The sequence below is a fragment of the Dipodomys merriami genome, unplaced genomic scaffold (assembly GCF_024711535.1).
Source record: "Dipodomys merriami isolate MVZ:Mamm:240054 unplaced genomic scaffold, mDipMer1.0.p SCAF_3, whole genome shotgun sequence".
Classification (NCBI taxonomy): Eukaryota; Metazoa; Chordata; class Mammalia; order Rodentia; family Heteromyidae; genus Dipodomys; species Dipodomys merriami.
The window spans coordinates 57,576,750-57,603,041 of NW_027204492.1; the positions used below are offsets into that span (position 1 = coordinate 57,576,750).

The following is a 26,292-nucleotide window of genomic DNA, read 5'->3' on the forward strand; positions in this document are numbered from 1 at the left end:
AGCAGTAGCTGTTTCACCAAGAAAAAGCACTTTTTCTTTGCATCAGTTTTTTTTATCTGTGAAATGGGTGTATCACCCATCAAGAAGGCAAAGTGAAAATATATGTAAAGCAAGTGTCCAAAGTAGGTTCTAAATGCATGCCACTTCTCTGTATCTTATCCTTCCTTAACTTCTTGCAATCGACAACACTACTTATAACTCTTCATCTTATTTCGGATATTATAAGCATTGACTTGGGACAATTTGATTACTTTAAATCCTAATTTTTTTGTGAAACAATAATATCTGCAATATGAAGTTGTTGAGAATACACTAAGAACATATATGTATATACATACACACACACACACACACACACACACACACACACACACACACACACACACACACATAGGATTACAGTGGCTCACACCTGTAATCCTAGCTATTCAGGAGGGTGAGATCTGAAGATCACATTTCTAAGCTAGCCTGGGCAGGAAAGTCCATGAGACTCTTATCTCCAATTATTCAGCAAAACATCAGAAGTGGATCTGTGGTTCAAGTGGTAGAGCACTAACCTTGAGCAAAAATAAACCTCAGGTACAGCATTTGGGCCCTGAGTTTATTCCTCAGGATCAGCACGCACGCACACACACACACACACACACACACACACACACACACACACACACACACACACACACACACACACACACACACACACACACACACACACACACACACACACAGAGCAATATAAAGTGTATTAGCATAGTACTATTCCATAATGTTGAGTAAGTCAGATTCAAAAAGAAAAATAACTCTTAATTCCCCTTATATGCAGAATTTAGATTTTAAAATAAAAGTATTATGACAGAATGTAAACAAGGGGACTACAGTGTCAGGGGACAGGAAACTAGCAGAAAGGGGAAAATGAAAAGGAGGATGAGGAAGTGAATATGATTGTAGTACAATGTAGGCATGTATGAAAGAGTTATATTGAACCCATGAAAAGATATAGTCATAGCAGATGCTTGGTGTCTCACACCTGTCATCCTAGCTATTCAGGAATCTGAGATCTGAATATCATAGTTCAAAGTCAGCCCAAGCAGGAAAGTCTGTGAAACTCTTACCTCCAATTAACCACCAAGAAGTTGGAAGTGGAAGTGTAGCTTAAGCTGTAAAGTGGTATCCTTGAGTAAACAATCTAAGAGACAAGGCTCAGGGCACTAGTTCAAGTGCCAGGAACCAGCACAAATACACATACAAAACAGCTACAAATAAGAAAAAAAACAGAAAAGAAAATTGATAGACTGGGGATGTATTCCAGTGGTAGAACACTCACCTTGCATTCAAAGTCCTGGGTTCAATTCCCAACACTCCTCCAAAATGAAAGAAAACAACCAAACAAAATAGTCTTAGTCTAGACTTCACTGATAACACAGGATTCGCTCTTACCCACTGACCATTCTGTCAGTCTGTGCATATCCTCCACAAAACCTTTCATTATTTTCTTCAAATTGAATGTGTGCAGTTTGTCCCTTACACCCTTGGCTGTAAGGTACACCAAGGTAATGCACTTTCTTAATTGGAATTATTGTAGTTTGTGTTACATGTTGTAATTCCACTGCTTAATTTAGTGTCTTTTATTCTCATTACCTGGCATTTATTTAATTATGTGGAACTTACTGAATATTTAATATTAGCGTAACTAGTATTATTATTGTGAAAGGAATTAAATATACAAACATTATGTTAAAACACAAAAACATAATTACTGTTGTTAAGGTTAGAATTAAGCATGGTTGAAAGGACAAGTAAATAATGCATTATTTGCTGTGTAGGAAATACTATGATATATGTGCTCTGAGAGCATAGGAGTTATTAAAATTAGATGGTTTGACTGGGAAAGCTTCCCCCAGAAAAAGTATTTTATGCTTAACAAATGGGGAGAGTGTATATACACATGTTAGATGAAGGAGCTATAAGCAGATGAGGATGGGTGAAGGCACTTAAAGACCTGCAGAAAGAGCATTAAAAAGGCAAGGAGAGGGGAAGCAAGTAGTTCAGTATTGAGGGCAGAAATTCTGTGTGACAGGACATAAAGCTGGAAAGCAAGTATGGTGAGGTTTTCTTAGATACAAGAGTATACTGGGACCCTAGAATATGGATAATGAAGTACTGATAAACACTTTTAAGTAGGGGATTCACCACCACTTAAATGGAGGATTCGTTTTTTAGTGGAAGTACATGGGCAGGGGTATGTGTTGGGGGGGGGGGAGGTGTTTATACAAGAGGCAAGCAGGAAGTGGAATACAGTTTGGAGGACATTCGAGCTCCAAGAACTGCAGAAGTTAGGTGAGAATGATGAATTAAGACTGCTACTGAGCTGACTTAAAATCAACTTGGCTGAACTTATTCATATTTATATATCCTTTAAGCCTAGCAAAACATGGTACATTTAAAACGCGCTACATTAAGCATTTGTAAACCACTGTTACTGAAACAGTTCGCTGACTTACCTCCTGCACCCTGATTCATTCCCAAATAAACGCACCTTTTCTGATAAAACTCAAAAGAAACAGGTTAGTGGACTAACCACAGTACAAATGAACACGCAATCTAGGCAGACACCGCGTCATCTCTCTGCAGGTCAGTTTCGCCCACAAATAAAGTTTGAACAAACTCCTTTAACAAGGGTCACGAGGCCGCTCCCTGCTCAAGGAGAAAAAAATGTCAAGGATTCTTTTCTCACCCTGGAAGCAGTTCCGGGTGTGGCTGGCCATTGCCATGCGACAGTTTTGGTTTGTATGTCGCTCCTGTTTAAACAATCCAAAGCAGGAGGCTGAGAGAGCAGTGCCCCCGGCTGAGAAAACTCTAGTGGAGAGGCTTCAGATATTGCCGATAACAATTCTGCCTCAATAGCAACGCCACACTACTTACTGAGGGGCTCCCTTCAGAATCTAAGAGTATCTTTTTTTTTTTTTTTTAGTTACTGGAATGTTATCGGCACTGACACTTACACACACACTCACACAAAAGTTTGTTTTCACTTACCCTAAAGGCCGCCATGTCTAAGACCCTCACGTCCTAAGTTTCCAGACGGAGAGCGAAGAGGGACAAAATAGTTCCCTTTACTAAAGCTCCGCCCCATTTTGCTTCAGGCCTGTTGACTCCGCCTTCCCCCCCTTCCCCCCGCCGCCTTCTGGCTGCTTTTGCAGCTGTTCTTGTCTTCTGCTAGAGATTCTTTGTTCTTGTGGCTGACTCTCCTTGTCCGTGATTAAAACAAAAATACGAAAAAAAAAACAAACTTGCAACTTGCAGAATATTATCCACGCTCCAGTTGACAGTTGTTTCCTTGAGTAAAAAACTTTTCGTGACTTTTGTTTGGGACATATGCAATTTCTATAGATTAGAACCCAATACACAAGTTCAATGGCCTTAACACACTGTATACTCACAAAAAAAAAAGCATGAACAATTTCATTCATTTTAAAACTGTATCACTGAACACCAACACTCTCAGTAAAAACATCTGAGCGAAACTTTGTGATTATTTGATCCATAGTTTAGAACGTGTCCAGTGCCTGGCATAAATGATGAAGACATTCACACATTGCTCAGTTGTGTTCTGCCAATGTCAAAGAAGCTTATTTTTTTCTTTAATCACTTACCTTCTTTTTCTTTAAATTTTGAAAATATTGGAAGTGACACTGTGGCTCACGTGGTAGACCGCTAACCTTGAGCTGAAGAGCTGAAGGACAGCACCCAGGCCCAGAGTTCAAGCCCCACGACCAACAAAAAAAGTTCAAAATATTAGCACAGTGCTGGTAAATCACACTCTGTAATCCTACCTATTCAGGAAACTAAGATTTTAGCATTGTGGTTCAAAGCAAGCCTGGGCAAGAAAGTCCAGTTTTCTCCAATTAACAATCCCCACCAAAATAAAAAAGCCAGAAATAAAACTGTGACTCAAGTGGTTGTGTGTCAGCCTGGACTGAAAAAACTCAGAGATAAGGCCAAGGCCCTCAATCCAAGACCCAGAATGAGCACACACACACACACACACACACACACACACACACACACACACACACACACACACACACACACACACACACACACACACACACACACACACCACAATATCAACTTCTTCACATTATCATTGCCTAGTAAGTGAGCTCCACAATTTCTGATCCAATCGTCAATCAAGAATTTAAAACTTTTTTCATGGGGAATTTGTACAGTCTGCTTATGGAGTTTTCCAATATTTTTTTCTGATACCTATCATTAAAAAATTCTCTTTAAGAAACTACATTTTTGCAAATCAAAACAACATTGAGATTCTACCTCACCCCAGTTAGAATGGCTACAATCAAGAAATCTAATAACAGATGCTGGAGGGGATGTGGACAGAAGGGAACCCTATTGTATTGTTGGTGGGAGTGTAAACTTGTTCAGCCATTCTGGAAAGCAATATGAAGATTCCTCAAAAGACTACACATAGAGCTCTCGTATGACCCAGCAATCCCACATTTGGGCATTTACCCAAATGATCACAAATAAGGCCATGCTAAGGCTACCAGCACAACTATGTTTATTGCAGCATTATTCACCATAACTAAGATATGGAACCAACATAGATGCCCCTCTGTAGATGAATGGATCAAGAAAGTGAGGTTTCCCTTATTTGCAATAACTAGTATATGTCTGAGACAAACAGAAACTGTCAGACAAGTTGATGTTAGGCAAAATGAACCCCAAGATAAGGATTCAAATGTTTTTTTTTCTTTCTTGTGATTGTTTCCAACATATGTATAAGATGATTTCTTTGTTGCTTTGTATGTACCTCCTCCAGGGTATAAGCCCTGCATTCACTGTGATTGATATTGATATAATTTGTGGAGGGGAAGGAAAATAACTGTTTAAATAGGGTTACAGGTGGACCCATTACACCAATGAGATGTATAAGATGTTACGTCAAAAAACGAACTTTACAACTTTGGCGTGTGGGGGTGAGGGGTGGAAGGGGGTATGGGGGTGAGGGGGGTAGAGAGGGGAAGGGATGGTATGGGGAAACAAAGGAGGAGGCAACAATTTATTTTTTTTATTTTTTGGGGGGGTGGCCGGTCGTGGGGCCTGAACTCTGGTCCTGGGCACTCTCCCTCAGCTCTTCAGCTCAAGGCTAGCACTCTACCACTTGAGCCACAGCGCCACTTCTGGCTTTTTTTGTTTTTGCTTATGTGGTGCTGAGGAATCGAACCCAGGGCCTCAGGCATGCAAGGCAAGCACTCTACCACTAAGCCACCTTCCCAGTCCAAGGAGGCAACAATTTAAACTAAAGAAAAGAAAAAAGATAAAGACAGTTGCACACTCAAACAAAAAAGAAAGTATGGTATTAATACACACAATTCAATTCTATGCCTTCATCAGAAAGAATGACATGGCCCCATTTGTTAGGAAATGGAAAAACTTGGAAAAACCTATATTAAGTGAAGTAAGCCAGGCCCAAAGAAACATAGGTCCCATGGTTTCCCATATCTGCAATAACTAGTAAATGTCTAGGACAAGCAGAAAAGGTCAAAAGCTATGTACATATGAACATATAAGATGATGCTAAGTGAAATAAACCCCAAGATAGGGACACAAGAGGTGATTTTTTTGTTTCTTTTATATGTTCTTCCCCAATGGTACAACCTCTGTTTTCTGTGTATGTGATTCCCGTGCACTGCATCTTGTATGTACATTTTTCTAAGTTGGGGAGGGGAAGGGAAATAACAAAATGATGAAATAAGGATAAAGGCTGACTCATTATAACAATGAGATGTACAAGGCACTATGTTGAAAATGAACTTTATAACTTGGGGGGGTTGGAAAGGGAGGAATTGGGGAGGTGGGGATGGAAGGGATTGTAGGGGAAAAACAAAGGAGGGGGTAACAATGCTCAATAGAAAATTGACTCATTACCTCACTCATGTAGCTATAACCCCTCTGTACAGTATCTTTACAACAAAAATATATATTAAAAAAGAAACTAAACTTACATTTGTAAACTAGATTTAAACTAAAATTTAAATTTTTCTTATACAAAGTATAGAAATAAAAAATAGTTTTTTGTCATCTTCTTAGAACAAAGTTACTTTATACTTTGCCCTCCTCTCTTTTGTCCATATTTGTTTTTGCTCCTACCCAACACAGTTTAAGAAAAGAATAATGGAGCATTTCTCCTGGTCTAGATGATGCCTATTTGTATTGTAACTTCAGTTTTAGAGATTAATCTAGGATTTCCTCATGCTAGACAAGCACTCTATCACTAAGATACATCATCATCCCTTTGAAAATAGTCATTCTTTTTGCAATGCTGGATATCAAACCCATGGCCTTCTGCATGCTGAATAAAACCTCAAGTACTGAGCCACACTATTTTTCCACCTTTCCTTTGAAGAAGTATTTATTCTAATTTTTAAATCCCCAATAATGGGGTTCAACAATTATCCAAAGTGGATGGTTCCTCTCCTTCATGACACATTACATTTTTTTGTGGTGTTGACAATCACACCCAAGTCCTTGATCACATGCTAGGTAAGAACTCTTATGAAACCACATAGGCTTGACAAACTAACAAAATTTTTCCCTCAGCTCAGTGCCAGTGGCTCACACTTCCTACTCAGGAGGCTGAGATCTGATGATTACAGTTCAAAGTCAGCCCACACAAGAAAGTCCATGAGACTTTCATTTCCAATTAATCCCCCCAAAGCCAGAAATGGAGTTGTGGCTCAAAGTAGAGTGCTATCCTTGAGCAAAAATCTCAGGGACAGTGCTCAGGCCCTGAGTTCAAGCTCTGGGATGGGCACACACAAAAAAATAGATTTTTGAGTCCTACAACCACAAGCACAAGGAAGTTAATTCTGCCAACAAAACAAATCAGCTTCTCAAACTAGTTCCTTCCCAGTGGGGACTCTAGATGAGAAAGCAATTTGACTGACATTTTGACTGATGTCTTATGAGACCCGAAGCAGAAAAGCCAGATAAGCAATGCTCAGCCTCCTGACTCACAAAAACTGAGATTAATAATGGTGGGTTGCTCCATGCTGATATTTTGTGGTAATTTGTGATTCAGCATTGAAAATTAATATCACAACATAACCAACAAATATATTACCTATATACTGAAGACAATACATCTTTATGATACAAAACATATTATTAAGGCACATGGAACATTCACAAATATTGATCAGATTTTAGGTCACATTCTATAAAACAGAAATATAAACATCAACTTTTGCAGATATATAGACATGGTTATATTGACTGAAACAAGACTGAGTTTAATGCTGAACTCAGTCTAGAAAAGTAACAAAGTAAACGAAAAGAATGAAAGTGCAAGGAAGAAAAGTGTAACATATTTAAAGTTTAAATTTATGTGTAAACAACAGAGAAAGAGTACATTATATTTACAAATCAAAATCCCAGTTCTTTGAAAAAATAAACAAAACACTAGCTGAGGGTACCAATATAGAAAATAAGACATAAAATGGGAAATTAATTATTGATACTCAGAAAATGAAAAGTACAGAGATCTTACTCTGACAATGTACAATAAAATAAACTGAAAATTTAGGTGATATGGATAATTCCTAGAAAAATATAGTACACTCCAATTGACTCCATTAAGATATATAAAGCAAAAATAAACAATTTCTGGGACCTGATGTAAACTACCAGTGTACAAATAGAAAAAAAAATACTTAGGAAGCAACAATAAGGTTTTGTTATAGTAATGAGACTGTGTTTGAACCAAAATTAATTTATCATTTTATTTACAAATGTAGTTGATGATAAAAGAAATATTCTCCTGGATCATGACTCAAGATTGTTAAAAATAATGATGAAATTTGTGAAGATATCCAAATTGCAACCATCTATTACATATATCTTGAAAATACTATTCACATGAATGATGACTACATGACTCTTTCCATAACTAAATATACTTCTTGGTGTATGATGCCCTCTTTCATAATCAAAGTACATCACTCCAACCTCTGGTACTGTCACTGTTTTTGATCCAGTTGCTAATGGAACCTCATGATTAGCCTGGACCTATTTTTAAAAAAGTTTGATTCTTCCAGAACATTTAGGCTCATAGCAAAAGTAAGAAAAAAACACCATTCCACTGCACTCCCTGCCTTAATACCCTCATTTCCTTCCCAGGTATAACATCTGGCACTAGAGTGGTAGATTTATCATTACTGGTGACCTTACATTGACAAATCTTTATTACTCAAAGTCCATAGTTAATTTGAGGATTCACTATTTTATTTCTTTTTCTTTCCTTGTGATCCTGGGGATCAAAACCAAAGCCTTGCATAGGCCAGGCCAACATTTTTCAGCTGAGCTACATCACCAATACTGGTTCAATATAGGTATTATATATATATATATATATATATATATATATATATGAGTTTTAACAAATGTATACTAACAGGTATCTACCAGTAATGTATCATACAGTATATTGTCACTTCCCTAAATATACTATGTACTCTGTCTTTTCATCCCCTCCCCATTCTTCAAACCCTGACAATCACTGATTTTTAGAGGTGAGGATGTATACAGCCTAAAGGGCCTTCAATCACTTGGCTAAGTCTCCTGCGTGTAATTGTATGCCAATCAACACATTGGATTGGACTGGGATGCACCATCAGGCAGTATATTTCCTTTTTCTTTCTTGCTTGTTTTCTGTGCTGGTCCTGGGACTTGAACTCAGGGCTCAGTCACTGTCCCTGAACTTTTCTGTTCAAGGCTATCATTCTATCACTTGAGCCCCAGCTTCACTTCTGGCTTTTAGGTGGTTAATTGGAAATAAGAATCTAATATCTAGTATATGTATGAGTCAAGCGGAAAAGGTCAGATAATGTGATGTCAGGAAAATGAACCCTTAGATATGTATTTTAATGTTTTTTTCTTTCATGCATTTATAAGATTATCTCTTTGTTGCTTTGTATGTCCCTCCCCCACAGTATAACCCCTGCTTTCACTATATTTGATGTCAGTATAACTTGTGGAGGAGATGGGGAAAAACCAGTTGTTTAAGGATACAGGTGGACCTGTTGCAACAATGAGAAGTACAAGTTGTCATGTCCAAAACGAGCTTTACAACGTCGGTGCAGGGGGGGGGGAAGGGGAGGGGAAGGAGAAGGATTGGGATTGGGGGGGAGGGGGGAGGCTGGGAAGGGATGTGAAGGGTAAACAAAGGAGGAGGCTGCAATGCTTGGTAAGAAATGTACGCATTATCCTGCCCATGTAATTGCAACTCCTCTGTACAGTATGTTCACAAATAAAATAAAATTAAATTTAAAAAAAGAATCTAATGGATTTTCCTGCTCAAGCTGGCTTTGAAGCATAATCCTCAGATCTCAACCTCCTGAGTACCTAGGATTGCAGGTGTGAGCCACTCATGCCCTGTAGGCTGTTCATTGTTTTGTTGGTAATTTCATCAAGAGTCTGTTTAATACAAGGCAATTCTCTCTATAGAGAGAGCTTTGTGAAGATTAAGTGAAGATCATGCTATGTATAATCATTTAGATTGTTGAAGAAAAGCAAGGAAAGACTTTAGAGGCAAACAAAATACTAGGTATTAAATGTTATTTGATGTTTCTAATGAATATTTTATGATTCAGAATGTTTCTGGAATGAACAGTAAAGTTATTGGTAACTTTTACAGTCCTAGATGACTCATCTGGAATAATAATGTCGTATTGATAGGACAATGGAATTGTTAAGCAATGTTAGTGTCTGTAGGCTAAATATAAGTATGCAGATGATTTGGGTTCCTAATTACAGCAAAAATAAAGTAGCACAAGATAAAGAATGTAAATGTATTAAGTTTATTATATTTATTAGTTCCAATAGAAGCATCATCATCTTCATTTCACAATAGCATACATATTATTGATTTTTCAGGTTTTATAGTCAGCTTTTAGATAAAAACGAAATACATGCTTAGCTTTGGCTTTATTTTGACTAAACTATAAGTAAATGTGTTGAGTAGTGCAAAAGGAAGTTCAAAGGAAGGACTCAGAACATCTGTTTCCTGAAATTTATGTATATATATATTATATTTATATAATATTTAATACAATTAATATATTTTATATGTTTTAAATATTTTAATTTAAATTTTTTATTATTATAAATGTGATGTACAGAAAGTTTACAGTTACATAAATCTGGTCATGAGTACTTTTCTTTTCTTTCCTTTTTTTTTTTTTTGGCCAGTCCCTGGACTTGAACTCAGGGCCTGTGTGCTGTTCCTGAGCTTCGATGTGCTCACATCTAGTGCTCTACCACTTGAGCCCCAGCACCATTTCAAACTTTTTAAAAGTAGTTTATTGGAGATGAGAGACTCATCTCATGCCTGGGCTGGTTTCAAACTGTGATCTTCAGATTACAGCCTCCCAAGTAGCCATTATTATAAGCATGAGTTACCAGCACAGGGATTATGAGTACTTTTCTTTTTGGACAATGTCATGCCTTCCTTCGCTCTCTCCCAGATTTTCCCTCCCATGTCTATCCACAAGTTGTATAGTGCATTTTCAATAAAGTGTCTAGCGTGTACCACTGCTACAATTGTTCACCTTTTATCCTACCATTTCTATGCCTTACCCTCCCCTCCCCCAAACAGATTAATGAACAAACAAGACAAAAAGAAATTAAACAAAAACAAAAAAGAAATAGTCTATTGTTTCCATTTGCTGGAGATCATTTTGATAAATAATATTGTATATGATCATTGGCACATAGGTGTTGCACCCTTGCATTCCTCCACTAAGAGTATTTTCTTTTGTTCTCACTATGTGTGTGTCTAGAGTCCTATGTAATTTATCATGTCCCATTGTATTTTACATCTAGCTTCCATATATGAGAGAAAACATGCACTGTTTGTCTTTCTAAGCTTGGCTTACCTCACTTAGTAGGTCTATCCATTTTCCTCCTAATAAGATAACATTATTCTTTCTAAATGGCTGTATAAAATTCCATTATGTATAGGTACAGATTTTTTGATCCACTCATCTGTGTAGGACATCTGGGTTCTTTCCACAACTTGGCTATTGAATAGTGCAACAATGAACATGGGTGTGAAAATGTCTTTACGGTATCCTGGCTTGTGATGTTCTACATACATCCAAGAGTTTATGGCTAGGTTCCAGGGAAGATTCATATTTAATGTTTTGAGGAACCTCCATAATGCTGTCCAGAGTGGTTATACTAGCTTGGATTCCCACCAACAGTGCAGTCGGGTTCCTTTTTCCTCACATACCCACCAACATTTGTTGTTTGAATTCACACTGTTGACAGGGGGAGCTAGCCAATTTTAAACATTTATTTTGTGATTTTTACAAAATTTATGGCACATTAGTTGACAGCACTAACTGAACACTTGCATCATTTTATTTTATTTTTATTTTATTTTATTTTTGTTTTATTTTTTGGTCGGTCGTGGGGCTTGAACTCTGGGCCTGGGCGCTGTCCCTCAGCTCCTCAGCTCAAGGCGAGCGCTCTACCACTTGAGCTACAGCGCCACTTCCGGTTTTCTGGTGGTTTATTGGAGATAGGAGTCTCACGGTCTTTCCTGCCCGGGCTGGCTTTGAACCGTGATCCTCAGATCTCAGCCTCCTGAGTAGCTAGGATTACAGGCGTGAGCCACCAGCGCCCGGCGCATCATTTTATTTATTACAGAACTGTATGATTTATATCACTTATAAAATACTTATTCTGCCAACTCAAGAGCCCATGATATGGGGTGAGGTCACAGTATGTAGCACACTATCAGCAAAGAAAAATTGCAGGGTGTACTCCTGCCTTCTATCCCATTTGGTTCAGGCACAAAAGGGGCCTGTGTGTACCCTTGGAGTCACATGACCAGGAACAGGACCCTAGAAGTTTCTTTAGTCTCTGTTTACCAGGGAAGCTGGGTCCAATTCAACTGCTAGAAGGCTAGATGACAGGAGAGTGTTGCCTCCTGTTGAAGGTGGGGATCACCCTGTGTTAGGGGTTCAGAAGGGACAGCCAGTATAAGTTTTGGATACAGGAGACCTCCACATGTTCAGATGGAAGAGTTTATTAGGAGACCAAACTTGCTGGCCCTGCAAGAGATGGAGGTGTGCTGAAGGAAGGAGGGGCAGAATTAATCATGAAGACTGATTACATAGGGAGAGGGTGGGAGGGGGAGTATTGGCCACAGCAGATGCAGACATAACCTCAGAGCCTGTGAATCTCTCCTGGTTCAAATGAGGCGTGACTGGGGTGGATAGTAGTTACCTCAGAATCTGGAGGAATCTCCTACTGCCCCCAGGTGTGTCAGTTACCTGGGTTACAGATGTTAAGAGGGGACTTCTAGGGAAGGGGGTATGCATGCACAAAGGGAGAGCAAAGGGAAGGGGCCATTTCCCCAGAGCAGAACTAACATTCCAGCCTTTTGATAGTTATAAAGGAGTGCTGATTCTCTGGCTAATTCTTGCTGGCAAGGGTCATTGACATTAGAGGTAGAAGGTGGAGATGTTATCTGGTCTGGGAGAAGGCAGCAGCAACAGTTCTTTGGTGATAAACAGTTCCTTGGTGTGTCTTTGGATGAAATTTGAACTAACTTTTATGAGGCAGAGGGTGAACAAGAAAAAAAATATTATTAGAGGGCCCACAAATGGCAGGGGGATGGGTTCAGGGCAGAAAATTAAAAATTGAATGACTTGGCTAGCTCCTGTCTCCTGTACACCAAAAGGTCCTAGAATTGGTAGATCACGTCCCTACTACTTATGACTGATTATCATCTGGTGACTGGGTAGGGGAGAACATCACGGATTGGTTAAGACTTGGAAAAAATTTTATTAAGTGAAGAGAGCCAGACTCGAATAAACATAGTTCCTATGGTTTCACTTATCTGCAATAACTAGTATATGCCTAGGATAAGCAGAAGGGGTCAAAAGCTATGTACATATGACCATGTAACCTGATGCTAACTGAAATGAGCCCCAAGATAGGGACACAAGCAGTTTTATATTTCTTCTTGTTTTTTTTAAATGTAATTATAATGTACTATGTGATTTTTTTTGTTTCTTTTGTATGTCCTTCCCCCATTGTACAATATCTGTTGTCACTGTATTTGATTCCTGCATCTTGTGTCCTGCATCTTGTATATACATTTTTCGAATTTGGGGGGGGGGAAGGGAAATAAGAAAATGCTGAAATAAAGATACAGGATGACCCATTGTAACAAAGAGATGTACAAGACACTATGTTGAAATGAACTTTACAACTTTACAGTGGGGGGAGAAGGAGGAGTTAGGGAGGTGGGGAGGGAAGGGTTGATAGGGAGTGGGGTAACAATGCTGGATAGGAAATGGACTCATTATTTTGCTCATGAAACTGTAACCCCTCTGTACAGTATCTTTACAATAAAAATATATTAAAAAATAAAAAAGAATAACCAGTCAGAAGCTGGGGGCTGGATTAGAGTGGTTAAGGGACTAGGTGTAGGCTTTGATCATTGCCTGTAACTGTACTATAGATGTCTACATCATAGATATCTAGACTATAGAGTATTGATGGGAGAACCAAGAAAGTGCCAAGGCAAACTATTCTGAGTCTAAGACTATAAGTTCCTGTCCATTTAGAAAAAAGACAGGTATGAACATTAGATAGGGATGGTTATTAACTGTTTTCTTTTTTCTTACTGTCAAGGTGATGTACAGAGGCGTTACCATTAAATAGTAAGGCAATAAATACATTTCTTGTCAAACTTGTTACCTCAAAATTGTTACTTTCCCTCCCCCCAATTCCCCACCCAAGTTGTATAGATCATTTCCACATATTGTCTTGTGAATATCATTGTTGATTTGGTTCCCCCTGTGTCCTTTGTCTCACCGTACTGCTGTTCCCTTTCCCTTCCCTAATTCAGATAAACAGGTATACAATACCAGGGTCCCCACATCATATACCGTAACAACAGGGGATATATCACAGAACATCCAAAGGAAACAAGAAATAACATAGTGCATTAAAAATAACAACAACAAAGAAAAATTTATTGTGTCTATATCTTGGAGTTCATTTTGCTTAGCATCATTTTATATGGTCATGTGTACATAGCTATTGAGCTATTCTGCTCATCTGCTAAAATTATTCTAGACATACTAATTAATGAGAACAAGGAAACTATGTGACCTATGGTTCCTTTGACTTCCCAGCTCTGGTTAATTTTGAAAGGGCAAGCACAAAGTAACTCCATTTAGGTTCTGATACCATCTCCTCTTTCTCCTTTCCATGATCCCTCATTGCCAAAACTGGCTTAGTCCCAGGGGTCTAGGTGGATGGATTCTCCCAGTTGGCTGATGGTATGTCCCACATAGGAGGGGCAGGGTGACAGATCAAGTGATTTTTTTTTTCCATGAGACCTTTTTTTATTTTCAATTGAAGCAACAGGAGATTAATAGTTTTTAAGCAGGGCTTTGCCTGGAACTTGTTAGAATAGAAGTTAAGGTTGACCAATAAATACTTGTAAGAGTTATTTATCCCTCCATGAGTCTGACTAAATGCTGCAGAGAATAATATCTGTAATTACACAACTCGATAGTAGACATGATGAGAGTTTTGAAACATCAATTGATTAATCAATCTAGTGAATTTATATCTGAATCTAGCACTTTAGGATACGAATTAATATTGAAATCATTGTCAGCTCTGTATCCAAGTTTACATACTTGTGAAACAGACATTAGTCACATTTGTGGGTCCATCCCATGGAAGACGGATGGGGTCCGAGGAAAGGTAAGTGCGCTGCTAGCCCGTTCCCCAGCCTCCCTTAGCTTCGGAGACAGTCAGATGCAGCAGGGAGTCAAGTCAAGCAGGAACTTGTTTATTACCACAAAGCAAGCACTTTTTAAAGCAAAAAACCATGTGGCATGGAAAGGGAGGAAAAGGAACCAACCAATCACTGTAGAGGTCACCCTATCATGCACCTAAGCTTTCTATACTTTCCCTGCTGCCCACGAGCTGTTCAGGCACTGAGTCACTTCACCTGGTTGTGGCATCCAGTCAGATTTTAACATAAACAACTCAGGCTCTGCCCACTCAACTTCTTCTCAGCGCCATCTTTGCTGCCCATGTGCCCCACATTTGTTCACACCCAAATCTAATGAGCTTCTTTGTGGCTTGAGTTTAAAACTGCCCACTTTTTCTTTGGCCTGAGGAACCAGTTAAGTCTTGGTTACCTTAGAACTGCACACAGTTTGAGGCTAAAATTGCCTGTATATTTTCTTTTGGCAGGTTCAGCCAGTTAAGTCTTGGTTTCCAAAGAATCCTTTGAAACAGTTTTGTTAAATAGACACATCAGTATACAAATTGTCCTGTGAACACTTGCTGGAATGGTAGGATTCACATGAAACCACAATATGTGGCCAAGATGGCCAATTTCTGGACACGTGATGATAGTAAGAAAACTTGGCAGAGCTTTATTGAGTAAGGAATCAAGGAAGCAAACAAGCAACAAACAGACAAAAACAGACAAACAGAAATGAAGGGATGGGTAACCTTCAAGAGGGATCTAAGAAGGGGTCCCTGGGACCCAGCCTGAATCTCAATCTCAAGGACAAAAGCAGAGAGTGGGAAAGAGGAAGAGAAAGAGAAAGGGAGAGGGGAGATTGAACTGCTACAAGATAAGGACGTTACCTTTTTAGAGTAGGTGGCTGAGAGGCTTATGGCCACTTTGATCCTGTGTCAGCCACAGGAGAAGAATGATCAAGAAGCGCAAAGAAAACATGAATATATAGAAGTTCTGGCCTTTTGCCACTTCATTGGCAGAAATTGTTGTAATAAAAAAGGCATTTTGGCTTTATGGAGTCCTTTGGTGGGAATCTGGTGAGGAGGACATATTGAGGTGTCCCTACAAATGTAGAAAGTAGGCCAAAAGGCATACAAGGTCTCTCTGGTGTGTGGGAGTGGAGGGAGGGAGAGAGACAGAGAGACAGGGAAAGAGAGAGACACACAGAGAGAGAAAAGAGAGAGGCAGAGACACAGAGAGAGAGGGGAGGGAAGTTGGGAAAGAGGGAGAGAGAAAGAGAGAGAGATAGAGGGAGAGAGGGAGGGAGGAAGAGAGGGAGGGAGGGAAGGAGGGAGAGGGAGAAGGAGAGAGAGCCAGGACATAGGGACCAGTAGATGGGAATTGTTCACCAGACACAGACAGGAGATGGTATGGTGGATGTATAACCAGCAATGGTAAAGGTGAAAAGTCTGAGGTGGGGTTCCTTTGGCTTTCTGCAATTTTGGTCCAAGTAGGGGGTGCCCAGGAAGCAAATTGACTTGGAGAGAGAGAGGGATCCAGAGATATCTGACACTATCCCCTCCCAGGTATTGGCACCAGATGTAAGATTTGCCAAATGGAGACTGCCACATGATTGTTTATGCAGAAAAGTTTATTTGGTATAACTGAACTACCAGCCTACATGAGATGGAGGCATGTAGAGGGAAGGGGAGAAACTAATCATGGAGTCATGGAGACTGATCATATAGGGAGAGGGCAGAAGGAGTGGTGGCCACAGTTTACTTGACCTCAGAGCCAGGGAACCTCTCACAGTCTGAAGGAGGCATGAGCAGGGTGATGCAGATGTGACCTCAGAGGAAGATGAAGTAACCCCAGAACCTGGGGGACCTCCCACTGCCCCCAGGTGTGCCAGTTACCTGAGTTACAGGTGCTAGGTGGGGAATACTAGGGAAGGGGTCATGTATACATAGAGAAGAACAAAGAGAAGGGGCCAGTTTATTTTTTTGTGGGCAGACCTAGCAGCCACCAGGTTCCAACCCCAGCTCCACTGGTTATACACTGACTTCAAAATAGTGGCTCGTGTGAAACAGTTAGCTGGAAGGTCCGAGGCCTGGCTCACAGAATCCAGAGGACTATATGGTGAATACTGACAATACTGTCAGATAAAGGGGCAATATTTTCAGTTTCCTGCACCTCATTCCTGGAGATTTCTAAGCCAAAACCTACACTTATTATTATCTTATTATTATTTTGTTTTTTGAAAGCACTTCTGTGCTAGTAATCCTAGCTTCTTAAGAAGCTGAGATGAGGACCACAGTTCACAGCCAGCCTGTGGAAAAAAGTGTGTAAGAATCTTGTCTCTAATTAACTATCAAAAAGCCAGAAGTGGAGATATGGCTGAAGTGGTAGAATGGTAGCATTGAACAAAAGCCTAATTAGGACAGCAGCCATTCCCTGAGTTCAATCCTCAGTACTGGCAAAAAATAAAAAATAAAATAAAAGCACTTAAAATTGCAGACAAGTACAACAGCAACAACAACAACAACAACAACAACAACAATATACAGAACAAATAAGACACACATGCAAAACCCAAGCTGTTTTCCCATCTCCCTTCCCACCTCCCCACATCATAGTAGTTTCCTGTTCTCTTTTTCTCATTTTGCCTGCCACCTTTCTATTTAGGAAGCTAAAAAACATGGCAGCTGATGAATGAAACAGGTAGTCTGTGGGAATAGGCCTATCTTTGGTTGAGGGAGGAGGGAGCACCATCCCTGCATATTCTCTGTACTCAAACACCTGCCATCCACCCTGCTATTGGCTCCTACTAGGCAGGAGAAACAAAGGTGGTCCTAAGAGCTGAGTAATCTGAATTCTGGTCTTCCAACGTGCACTACTTCTGCATCCTTTTGCAACACCAAGGACAACTTCACCTTGGGCCAAAGACCACTATTACTTGAGAAGGCACCCAACTTCCTTCCTGCCCATCCCTGTAGGTAATTGTTTCTCTTATACATGGAAACTCTATTCTGTTCCACTCCTAAAACTTTACTGGCATTTTGCAGACATTTCCTCCACTCTTCACATGGTTCTAAGGCTGTGCTACAGACTAGTTGTTGACTTGACTGGTATCTGGTCTTTCTCCTATGGCAATGATGTCTGAGATACACAGCAGGTACTGGATTTCAAGATGAGTGACACTACCTGATTCTCTGAAATTTTGGTGAATCTCCTCCAACACTCTCTTCACCTTCACGATTTCATTTCCATTGATTATAGACAGCCTTTGCTGAAGAACCAGTTAGAGTGGAGAGGGAAACTAAGTCACATTGTAGGGGATTCAAGGTAACAGTGGGAAAAGTAAGGGGAATCACAGTGCAAAAAGTCAACTTTTGCCCTCTGCTCATGCCCATCTGTCTACTATGTTAGTGATACTCATGGCTGGGACTCCTGGCAAACCAGGAGGCAGTAATGGTGGCAACCCAGCATCCTTACTTGATTGCATTTAACTGCACTGTTTGAAGCCTGTGACCCATCAGGACACAAAGGCTTTGTGATCATCTTACAGGCTATTTGCTGTCTTCAAACTGGGAGATCCCCGTTGTTGTGTTGCTGATGGGTTTCTCCTGCTCCTCCTCAGGGCAGATATTTCTTATTATCCACTAGGTCTCCTACCCTCTGTGCAAGGGACTTGACTGGAAGAATGGGTTTGCTGGTGCAGTTGGAGCTGCTGACTATCTCTTGCTGGTGGGCCTCTTAAGGGTATGGGTCTGTTTAGGGGGCCCTGTAAGAAGGCTGTCTTCATGAATCACAATGGGCACTATCGGAAGTGATTTGGATTCCACTAACCTTTGCCTTCTCCCAACTCTCTGAAATCTCCTTATCTTCCAAATTACTGCTGCTTTCCCTCCTTCTACAACTTCTCTCTGTTCCTCAATGTTTTCAAAAGGACTGAATAGAAGCTGGATCTTCAGGCATGATATTGTTCTCTGTTCAATCTCTGCTGAACAGTATCCTCTGTGTGCTTAAATTCAGTTTTTAGAGCACTATACTACTTTGTGGGGTGTGGCTTGTTTTCAAGCATTCAAATAGTTAAAACTATTATTTTCCTGACTTTACCATATCTGAATTAGAGAGGTTTCTGTGGGATGTGTTTTAAAATGAAATAAAACAGAAAACACAGTATCTGAATGCAGATGACACCATTTATTGAAATATAAATTTACAAATGAAGTTTACAAAGCAAAAGACAAATTTGAATTTAGTCAGAAATATGTTGCTTTCACAACTGTGCCAAATATATGTTTTCAGCAGATTAATGCATTAGAAAAAGAGTATTTTAAACATTTTGCAATGCACCTTACACATCATTGTAATGTATTGGAAAATATATACGTATGAGGATGACACAGTGACATTTACCATCAAATCTTATTACACACAAAATATTAACAAGGTAATTGGCAAAACCAAATGACATCAATATCAGTCAGTGTCACAAATCACTGGAAGAGAAGAAGAAAAACACAGCTAATACTTAGAAGTTATGTAACCTAGAGTACAAGTCTTAACATGATACAAATATAAAACTGAAAATACTTATAAGAAATACCATTATCCAGGAGTTGAAATTTACTTTTCAAGATATACGAGGGGAGTGAATTAAAGTTTTTATTTCTATAACATCAAACATTTCTGGTGTTCTGGTTTCTAAGACTTACCAACCTTGTATTCCAGAAGACTTCAGCATCTGAATAATAATAAACAATATTTTTATGAGACTTTTTATACAAATGGAACTTGTGAAACATTTAGAAAGAAAACCCTCAAGGTATTCAATATGTAAGGCTGAACATTAGTTGTCCTTCCTAATTTTATTCCTGAGTCTGACAGTAAAGTTAATATTTGCAATCTCTACTCCTATCTGACAAAGCAAAGGTTTTGAACCACGAGTCTATACTATGCATGTAGATGAAGTGATATTGGATGTTGACTAAATGTTTTTAAATCATTCTCTAGGAAACTAAAATGGTTAAGAAAAATACACTGTCAAAACTGTTGATGATTAAATATAAATGGTGTTGCTGCCGTCCTTATTTATTTCCAAATTTCCTTCTTTCTCTGTTTCTTGTACATGTATGTGCACACTTCCATACAGATACAGGTAAAAATCCCAAACTGAACCTGCCAATAAATGTCACTGTGTTTGGGCAAAGGAGTATGGGATAAAAGTCACAGCTGGTTAGCAGGTTCAGCATTAATTTTGATTCTGATTTTTGAAAATAGTTCTAATGAATGTTAGGCAGGTTTGGCTACAGAAATAAGATTAATTTAACAATTTGATTTTTAAATGGCTATTACCCCTCTTTAGTGTTCTTTGAATTTTAAGTAATATATTAAAAAATCTGTAGTGAATTTGGCAAGATTAGCATAAACTTATAGTCTAGTGCTGCAGTAGTTCAACCCCTGAATAAGGAAAAGCATCACATCAGTCTACACCACAATTATTTAAAGATACAATACAGCTCAAGGTACACATGTCACATATTTATTAAAATATCACCTTGAATGGTACACTGTTTTAACCACACCACACTATTTAGTAAATGAGGCAGAAGTCAACAATGGCCACCAAATAATGACAATACACATTTTCAAACTCGATTATAGCATCAAGGTAAAATGGGAAATGTCTTACACAATACCAGTGGACTTTATTTATTATCCTTTACTTTGAAAACTAGGTTGTTTCCTTCATTTTCAGCAGGTGGAAAATTAAATTTATAACACCAAACCCATTTCTTAAAGCATGGCATTATGGCATTAGTTCTCACTGATTATCTGTAATCAGAGAAGAGCTTGATCTACCTTAAGACAGAATTTTTCTCTACTCACTGGTGATAAATGTAGCTAAAGAGAAATATGCAGTCACTTACTTGAAACATACTGGACATAGTCACAACAAACTAAAACACTTGGTTGTAGGAATTGATGAGTTTAAAAGTTTGGGAAGGTATAATGTGTAGAGGTGTATTTTACCGAATTTTCAGGGTAATGGATAATTTTAAATTAATATTACTTCTTAATGAATTTCTCTCATACTGCTTTGAATCCTGCTAAGTACTGCACATGTATTGACATAAACTCTTATTACACAGTTAGGTTTAAGGAATAAACTTTGGACAGCATATTATTCTTCAATGTTAAAAGTCCCTAATTTCTGTGTATTTTTTGAATGACTAGATATAATTATGAAGGAATTGTGAAAATTAGTTGACATCTTCATGATTAAATTCAAGATTGTTGTGCTTTTAGGGGGCAAATTAATACTATTAACTTAATATTTCTAACACAGTTTAATATTAATTGTAATTTTGAATGTCACTGCCTTTTAAAGTGAGTTTTATTTTGAAGATTTTTTATTATATTCTAATATATGTATAAGAATAGAGAATTGGTTTGTAGGTGGATACTTGCTGCATAAGAATGAAATCTACTAGAAGTGAGTCAGCTTCAAAAATAAACTCTTAAAATATTACTTTTTAATAGCAAAAATATGCTCTAGTTAAATTCACAAAGTGCATATTTTATCCTTTAACATTAACATATTTTACAATTTAGATGAAGAAACTGGTGATGTATATCTGTTCATTTATTCAAAGAGCCTAAAAAACTGAGAGATCATTTATGATACATGAAAAGGAAAAATCTGGGTCTTTCAAAGTTCATTTACAATTAAAAAACACTAAAGTGGTTAAAGACTTTAAATCAAAGGTGCATTTACTTGTATACTCTTTGAAAAATCAGGATATACCAGCTTATTTTCCACATCAAGGATTCCTTTGAGTGTGTGTGGGGGGGGTACTTGGTATTCAGTCCCCTGCATTTTGACATAATCATTTTTACTTTGTACTATTGTGGATATTACCATTTAGCCTAATATAGAAAAATTACAACTCTTGTGGTTTTATGTTCATAAATTATGAAAGTATGATATAAACATCTTCATTCCATTGGAGGTCCTCATGTTAGTCTTCATTACATGCTGATTATAAAAGGTCAAGATAGAAGGATATTTGTGATTAAAGTTGGAGTGGAGGGTTAAAATGGGTCAAAAGTAATGTAAAAGGTAGAATGTGTCTCAGCAATAGGCTGAAAGAAAGGGTGAAAAGAGCAAATGGGAAGGGTGAATAAAGCTGACAGTGTAAGCATGGAATTGGATAGGGCAAGGAAGAAGGGGAGAAAGGAAGATATGGCACAAAAAACACATTAAGAATGAGAGAAGTATGGGTAAACAGGGATGAAATGGGGAGAGGGTACAGACAATATGAGAAAAGGTGGGTGGTGGGAGCAGGTAAAGTATGTAGTGGAGTAAGGGTTAGGTTGTGGGATATATACAAGAGGTAAGATTGGCATAATGGGAATCATAAGAATTTTAGAGATGAAACTGTTAAAGTTGAACTATTTAAAAGCTTATCTGTTTGTAAAATAAATCATACAATGCCAATTCATTTTCTTAGTTTTTCCTCTCATGTTCTACAAGATTGTTATACCATTGAGGCTCTGCTCTTAAAATGTTTACTGAACAAGGCACATATACTTTATATCCTATTATCTATTAAAAGCACTTTGCTAGATTTTGAATTTTCACTTCTATAATATCCTAAAAGAATAATCAGTAGATGGAAATGTTACATGCAATTAATGAAGTTGATCCACTATTAAATGGATTTTTGAGAAAATAATTCATACTGTCTATATTGGCTCATTCTTTAAAAATCATTGTATATTCAGTCACTGTTAGACTAAAGATCCAAAGGAATTCCCTAGTTTTGGGGGGGATATTTTTCTAAAGTGGCATATTTTAACTTTATAATAGTTCAATTAAAGTCTCAATACATGTATAATGCTTCAAATCTTTATTTTACTTTCTAATCATAGACAATTTAAAATACTTAAGAATTATCTTTTATGAATGGGTGCAATTTCTTTCTTTTAATGTACAAGTTATGGTAATATATGGATGATTTCTCTACTTGAGATTTTTTGGGCATATTTTGAATTCAACCAAATGATTTGAGAAATATTTGCCCAACACTATGTTGACTGGAAGCAATGTAGGTAGCTTAAACACTATATTCTTTTTTTTTATTTTTGCGGGGAAAGGGTCTTATAGTAATTCTTGCCCTTAATTCCATACCATTAACCATTTGGGAAAGTGGTTTTTTTTCATTTGGTGAATTTAATAAGTAAAATTATTCTTTTTCTAATTAATTCTTACATTAACCAAAATCATATGGAATTGTCCGAATGTACATTGGATATTTTAATTGGAAGATGAAAATAATTTTAATATAATCAAGGATTTGTATGTGGAAAATCTTCAAAATTAGAATTTGTCTCTTTTTTCCACTGGACAGGAAAGAAATTAGAAGCAAAGAACTTAGCTAATCATGGTTGTTAAGTAATGAAACATCTATTGTTTTATAACTATTCTTTCTTGCACAGTACAATATGCAGGAAATTTTCTGTTCTCCTACCTTATCCAATTTATTAATTTTGTTATTATTTTTTATTTTTCAGGGGATATGTTAAAATTTATAGATAATACATATATATAATTGTAATCTATTTTGTATTTAGTAAGAACAAGAAAGTTGGAAATGGTTTATTATCTTTGTTCACCACTATGCTCTCAGATTTGCAAACTTACATTATTTTAATAAAAAAATCTCAGATCCAATTTATATGAATTTTGTAATTATTTTTCCTTGTTGGACATAATGCATGCTGTTTACTGTTTCTTTTGTAGAATTATGATGCTACAAATAACTTTACAAGATTACAAATCATCTTCTTAGACCATCTTTCTATTTGAATTTTTTGCCTAACAATTTCCTTTAATTTCTTAAATTTTTACAAGAATCAGTTGCCTATTTTACAGATTTTTATATTTAAAATTTAAGCCACTGAACATGATATCCAAAATTATATGGATTTTAAAGCATGAGAAATGACACTCACAAAGCAGAGTTTTGCCATTGTTGTTGACAATGTTGGTGCTTTAGTGACTGTCTTCAATTTTATATATATATATATATATATATATATATATATATATATATATATATATATATCAGTGTTGTATATAATTGAACTAAAGTTTGCGTTCTGTCTTTCTTTTCACTTGCTTTTGGTAAATATTAGTTCCTAGTAAGTTATCTCTCAGGTTCTACCTTACTTTACTATGTTTTCATTCACAAGGTGGTTCACAATGCAGTAGTTCTATTTCAAAGTCAGAGTGACAGTAAAGAATATAGAATATACTATCTGTAAAACAACATCATTTGTCAGTTTGGTATTTGTTCTTAGTCAGGCATTGGCAGTAATTGAAACATGGCAGCTTGTATTCTTCCATTACTTCAGTGGTTTTGTCACCCTATACTAGATTCAGGTAATTCAAGTCTGAAATGATATCCCATCTTCTGGGTTGAAAAGGAGTAGAAGAAAGAAATCTCACTACCTTTCTTTTTTTCCCCTAGGTCAAAACCCTGGTTCAGTAAGCATATGCTGAAACAGGGAGAGTGAAGAGGGAGGCTAGTCAGCCTCTTTACATCCTTCCTCAAAGGCTAAATGGATCCTGTAAGGGCAAGAGTTGCCCTTAGATCACAGATTACCACCCCTTGCACTATGTGTTAAGGCACACAATAAGGGGCTTCGTGGAAACCTATTATTTAATTTGCCCTTGGTTTTGTAAAAACAACAGCTACCATTATTCAGGAAAGTGGAAAATTTAAATGTACAAATTGAATTGTGGCCCATATGCCCTGAAACTCAGCACAAATTTTATGTATGACTATAAGGCAATGAGATTATTTACTCATGTAACTGATGAGTTAATCTCATTACTTTACAGTCATACTTGATCTGTCTTAACGAGTTTGTGAGATAATTGGTCTTGAAAACTACATTTTACAGAAAACCATTCTTATATAATCTTAATAATGTGCTGATCATCTGGGCCAATAAAAAGTCATTGACTTCTCTCTGAAAAAAGCATCTTAACCAGAAATTTAGTAAAATATTTCAATAATTTCTCCATTTTGTACTGCATCTTTTCATGCCAAACTAATTTAGTGTTGGGAAGAATAAACAAAATGAATGTTAAAAACAAAAATATTTTTTAGCATGCAACACTTTAGGCATCCTGTGGTGCTGTTAGTGTTGTTATCTTACTCATATTATTTACATCACAAGCACGTATACTATGTACAGTTCTACAGTTAATTGTCTCCTTGTATTTTAAGGCTTCCAGCAAATATTTACAATTTTGCCAGGTACATGTCACAAATATATATATGGTTAAATATTCTTGTTAGTTACCTTTCTTCAGAGGTTCTATCCAGACATTTCAGAGAATCTAATAATCTGTCAAATATATTGATTCCTTAGATTTTAGTCAATAAATGTTTTGGGCATTAAGCTGTAACCATCTAGATAAATGTAAATACCTATGCAATCACTTCCATTTGTCCATCAAAATATCCCAAAAGAACTAAAGTTACTGGAAGTTTGAGATGTACAATATTCTTTGAAGGTTTGTTGGCATCTTGGTTAGTGTTAGATTAAAAAATTCTCATTGCCACATAGAAATCGAAGCTCAAAGAAGTTAGCATATTATTTCTATACAACCCATCCCCTCCAGATCATCACACAGATAACTGATAGTTGCCACACAGAATAAAAGCTCCAAACATCATGATAAAGACTATCACAATAAGTACAATTATATTCATTTCATGTATTCTACATTTTGATGTCCCATTTACTATTTTGGGTAGCTTGTCAGGTTTAGTTTTGATGTTCAGAGTCTTTGATGTTGTTTCTTTCACTGTCTGGACTGTTGTGGAGCAACAGTTTTTATAATCGGTGCTCACCTATCTTTGAGAGCTCAGAAAGGGCAGAAGATAAATTCTGTGCAGAAGTTCCAATATTATGCCCAGGAGTTTGAACCTTATCCACAGGCCCTCTAAAAGCACTGCCTCTGTGAACTCCCCCATTGCCTCTAAGAATCTGACGATTACCCATGGGGACTCTAGCATTGCTGCGGAGAATTTCAGGATTATGCCTAGGAACTCCAATACTAACATTACTGGCATTATTCTTGGGAATTCCAACATTGTCCTTGGCAAGTTGAGCAGGATCATTAGGAATTCCAGTGGTGCGCAGCTTTGCAGAATTCTTAGAGCTTGGATTGACAGCAGGATGTCCTCCAGAAGTTGATGGAATGGGCCTTTGCCAAGCTTTTTGAATGTTGTCTCTCTTTTTAACATTTTCTAAATGACAAAATCAAAAGTCATTTTTAACTAATTGAAAACAGATCTCAGTTTTGAAAAGAAATTATGAATAAATATGAACGACATATACCTTTTAATTAGAAAATTATTTTAGTATTTGAGTTCAATAGATGAAGAAAAAAATGTTAA

General features: G+C 37.4%; 2 protein-coding genes across 3 annotated transcripts in view; both read right to left on the reverse strand.

Moving 5' to 3' along the window:
- Apool (apolipoprotein O like) overlaps window positions 1-3,110 on the reverse strand; it is a 67,471-nt gene extending 64,361 nt beyond the window's left edge. Inside the window, exon 1 of one of the 2 annotated variants that reach the window (XM_070040120.1) lies at window positions 3,037-3,110. In XM_070040120.1, coding sequence (XP_069896221.1) covers window positions 3,037-3,051 — 15 coding nt within the window. In that variant the 5' untranslated portion in view covers window positions 3,052-3,110. Of the gene's footprint in view, window positions 1-2,501; window positions 2,580-3,036 lie in introns of those variants that run through there. The other variant, XM_070040121.1, reaches the window with a different exon arrangement.
- A 15,968-nt stretch (window positions 3,111-19,078) lies between these two features.
- Window positions 19,079-26,292, reverse strand: part of LOC138839809 (uncharacterized) — a 351,218-nt gene continuing 344,004 nt past the window's right edge. Inside the window, exons 29-30 of the mRNA XM_070039343.1 lie at window positions 25,955-26,142; window positions 19,079-19,556 (exon numbers count right to left, since the gene is read on the reverse strand). Of these exons, the coding sequence (XP_069895444.1) occupies window positions 19,524-19,556; window positions 25,955-26,142 (221 nt within the window). The 3' untranslated portion in view covers window positions 19,079-19,523. The remainder of the gene's footprint in view (window positions 19,557-25,954; window positions 26,143-26,292) is intronic.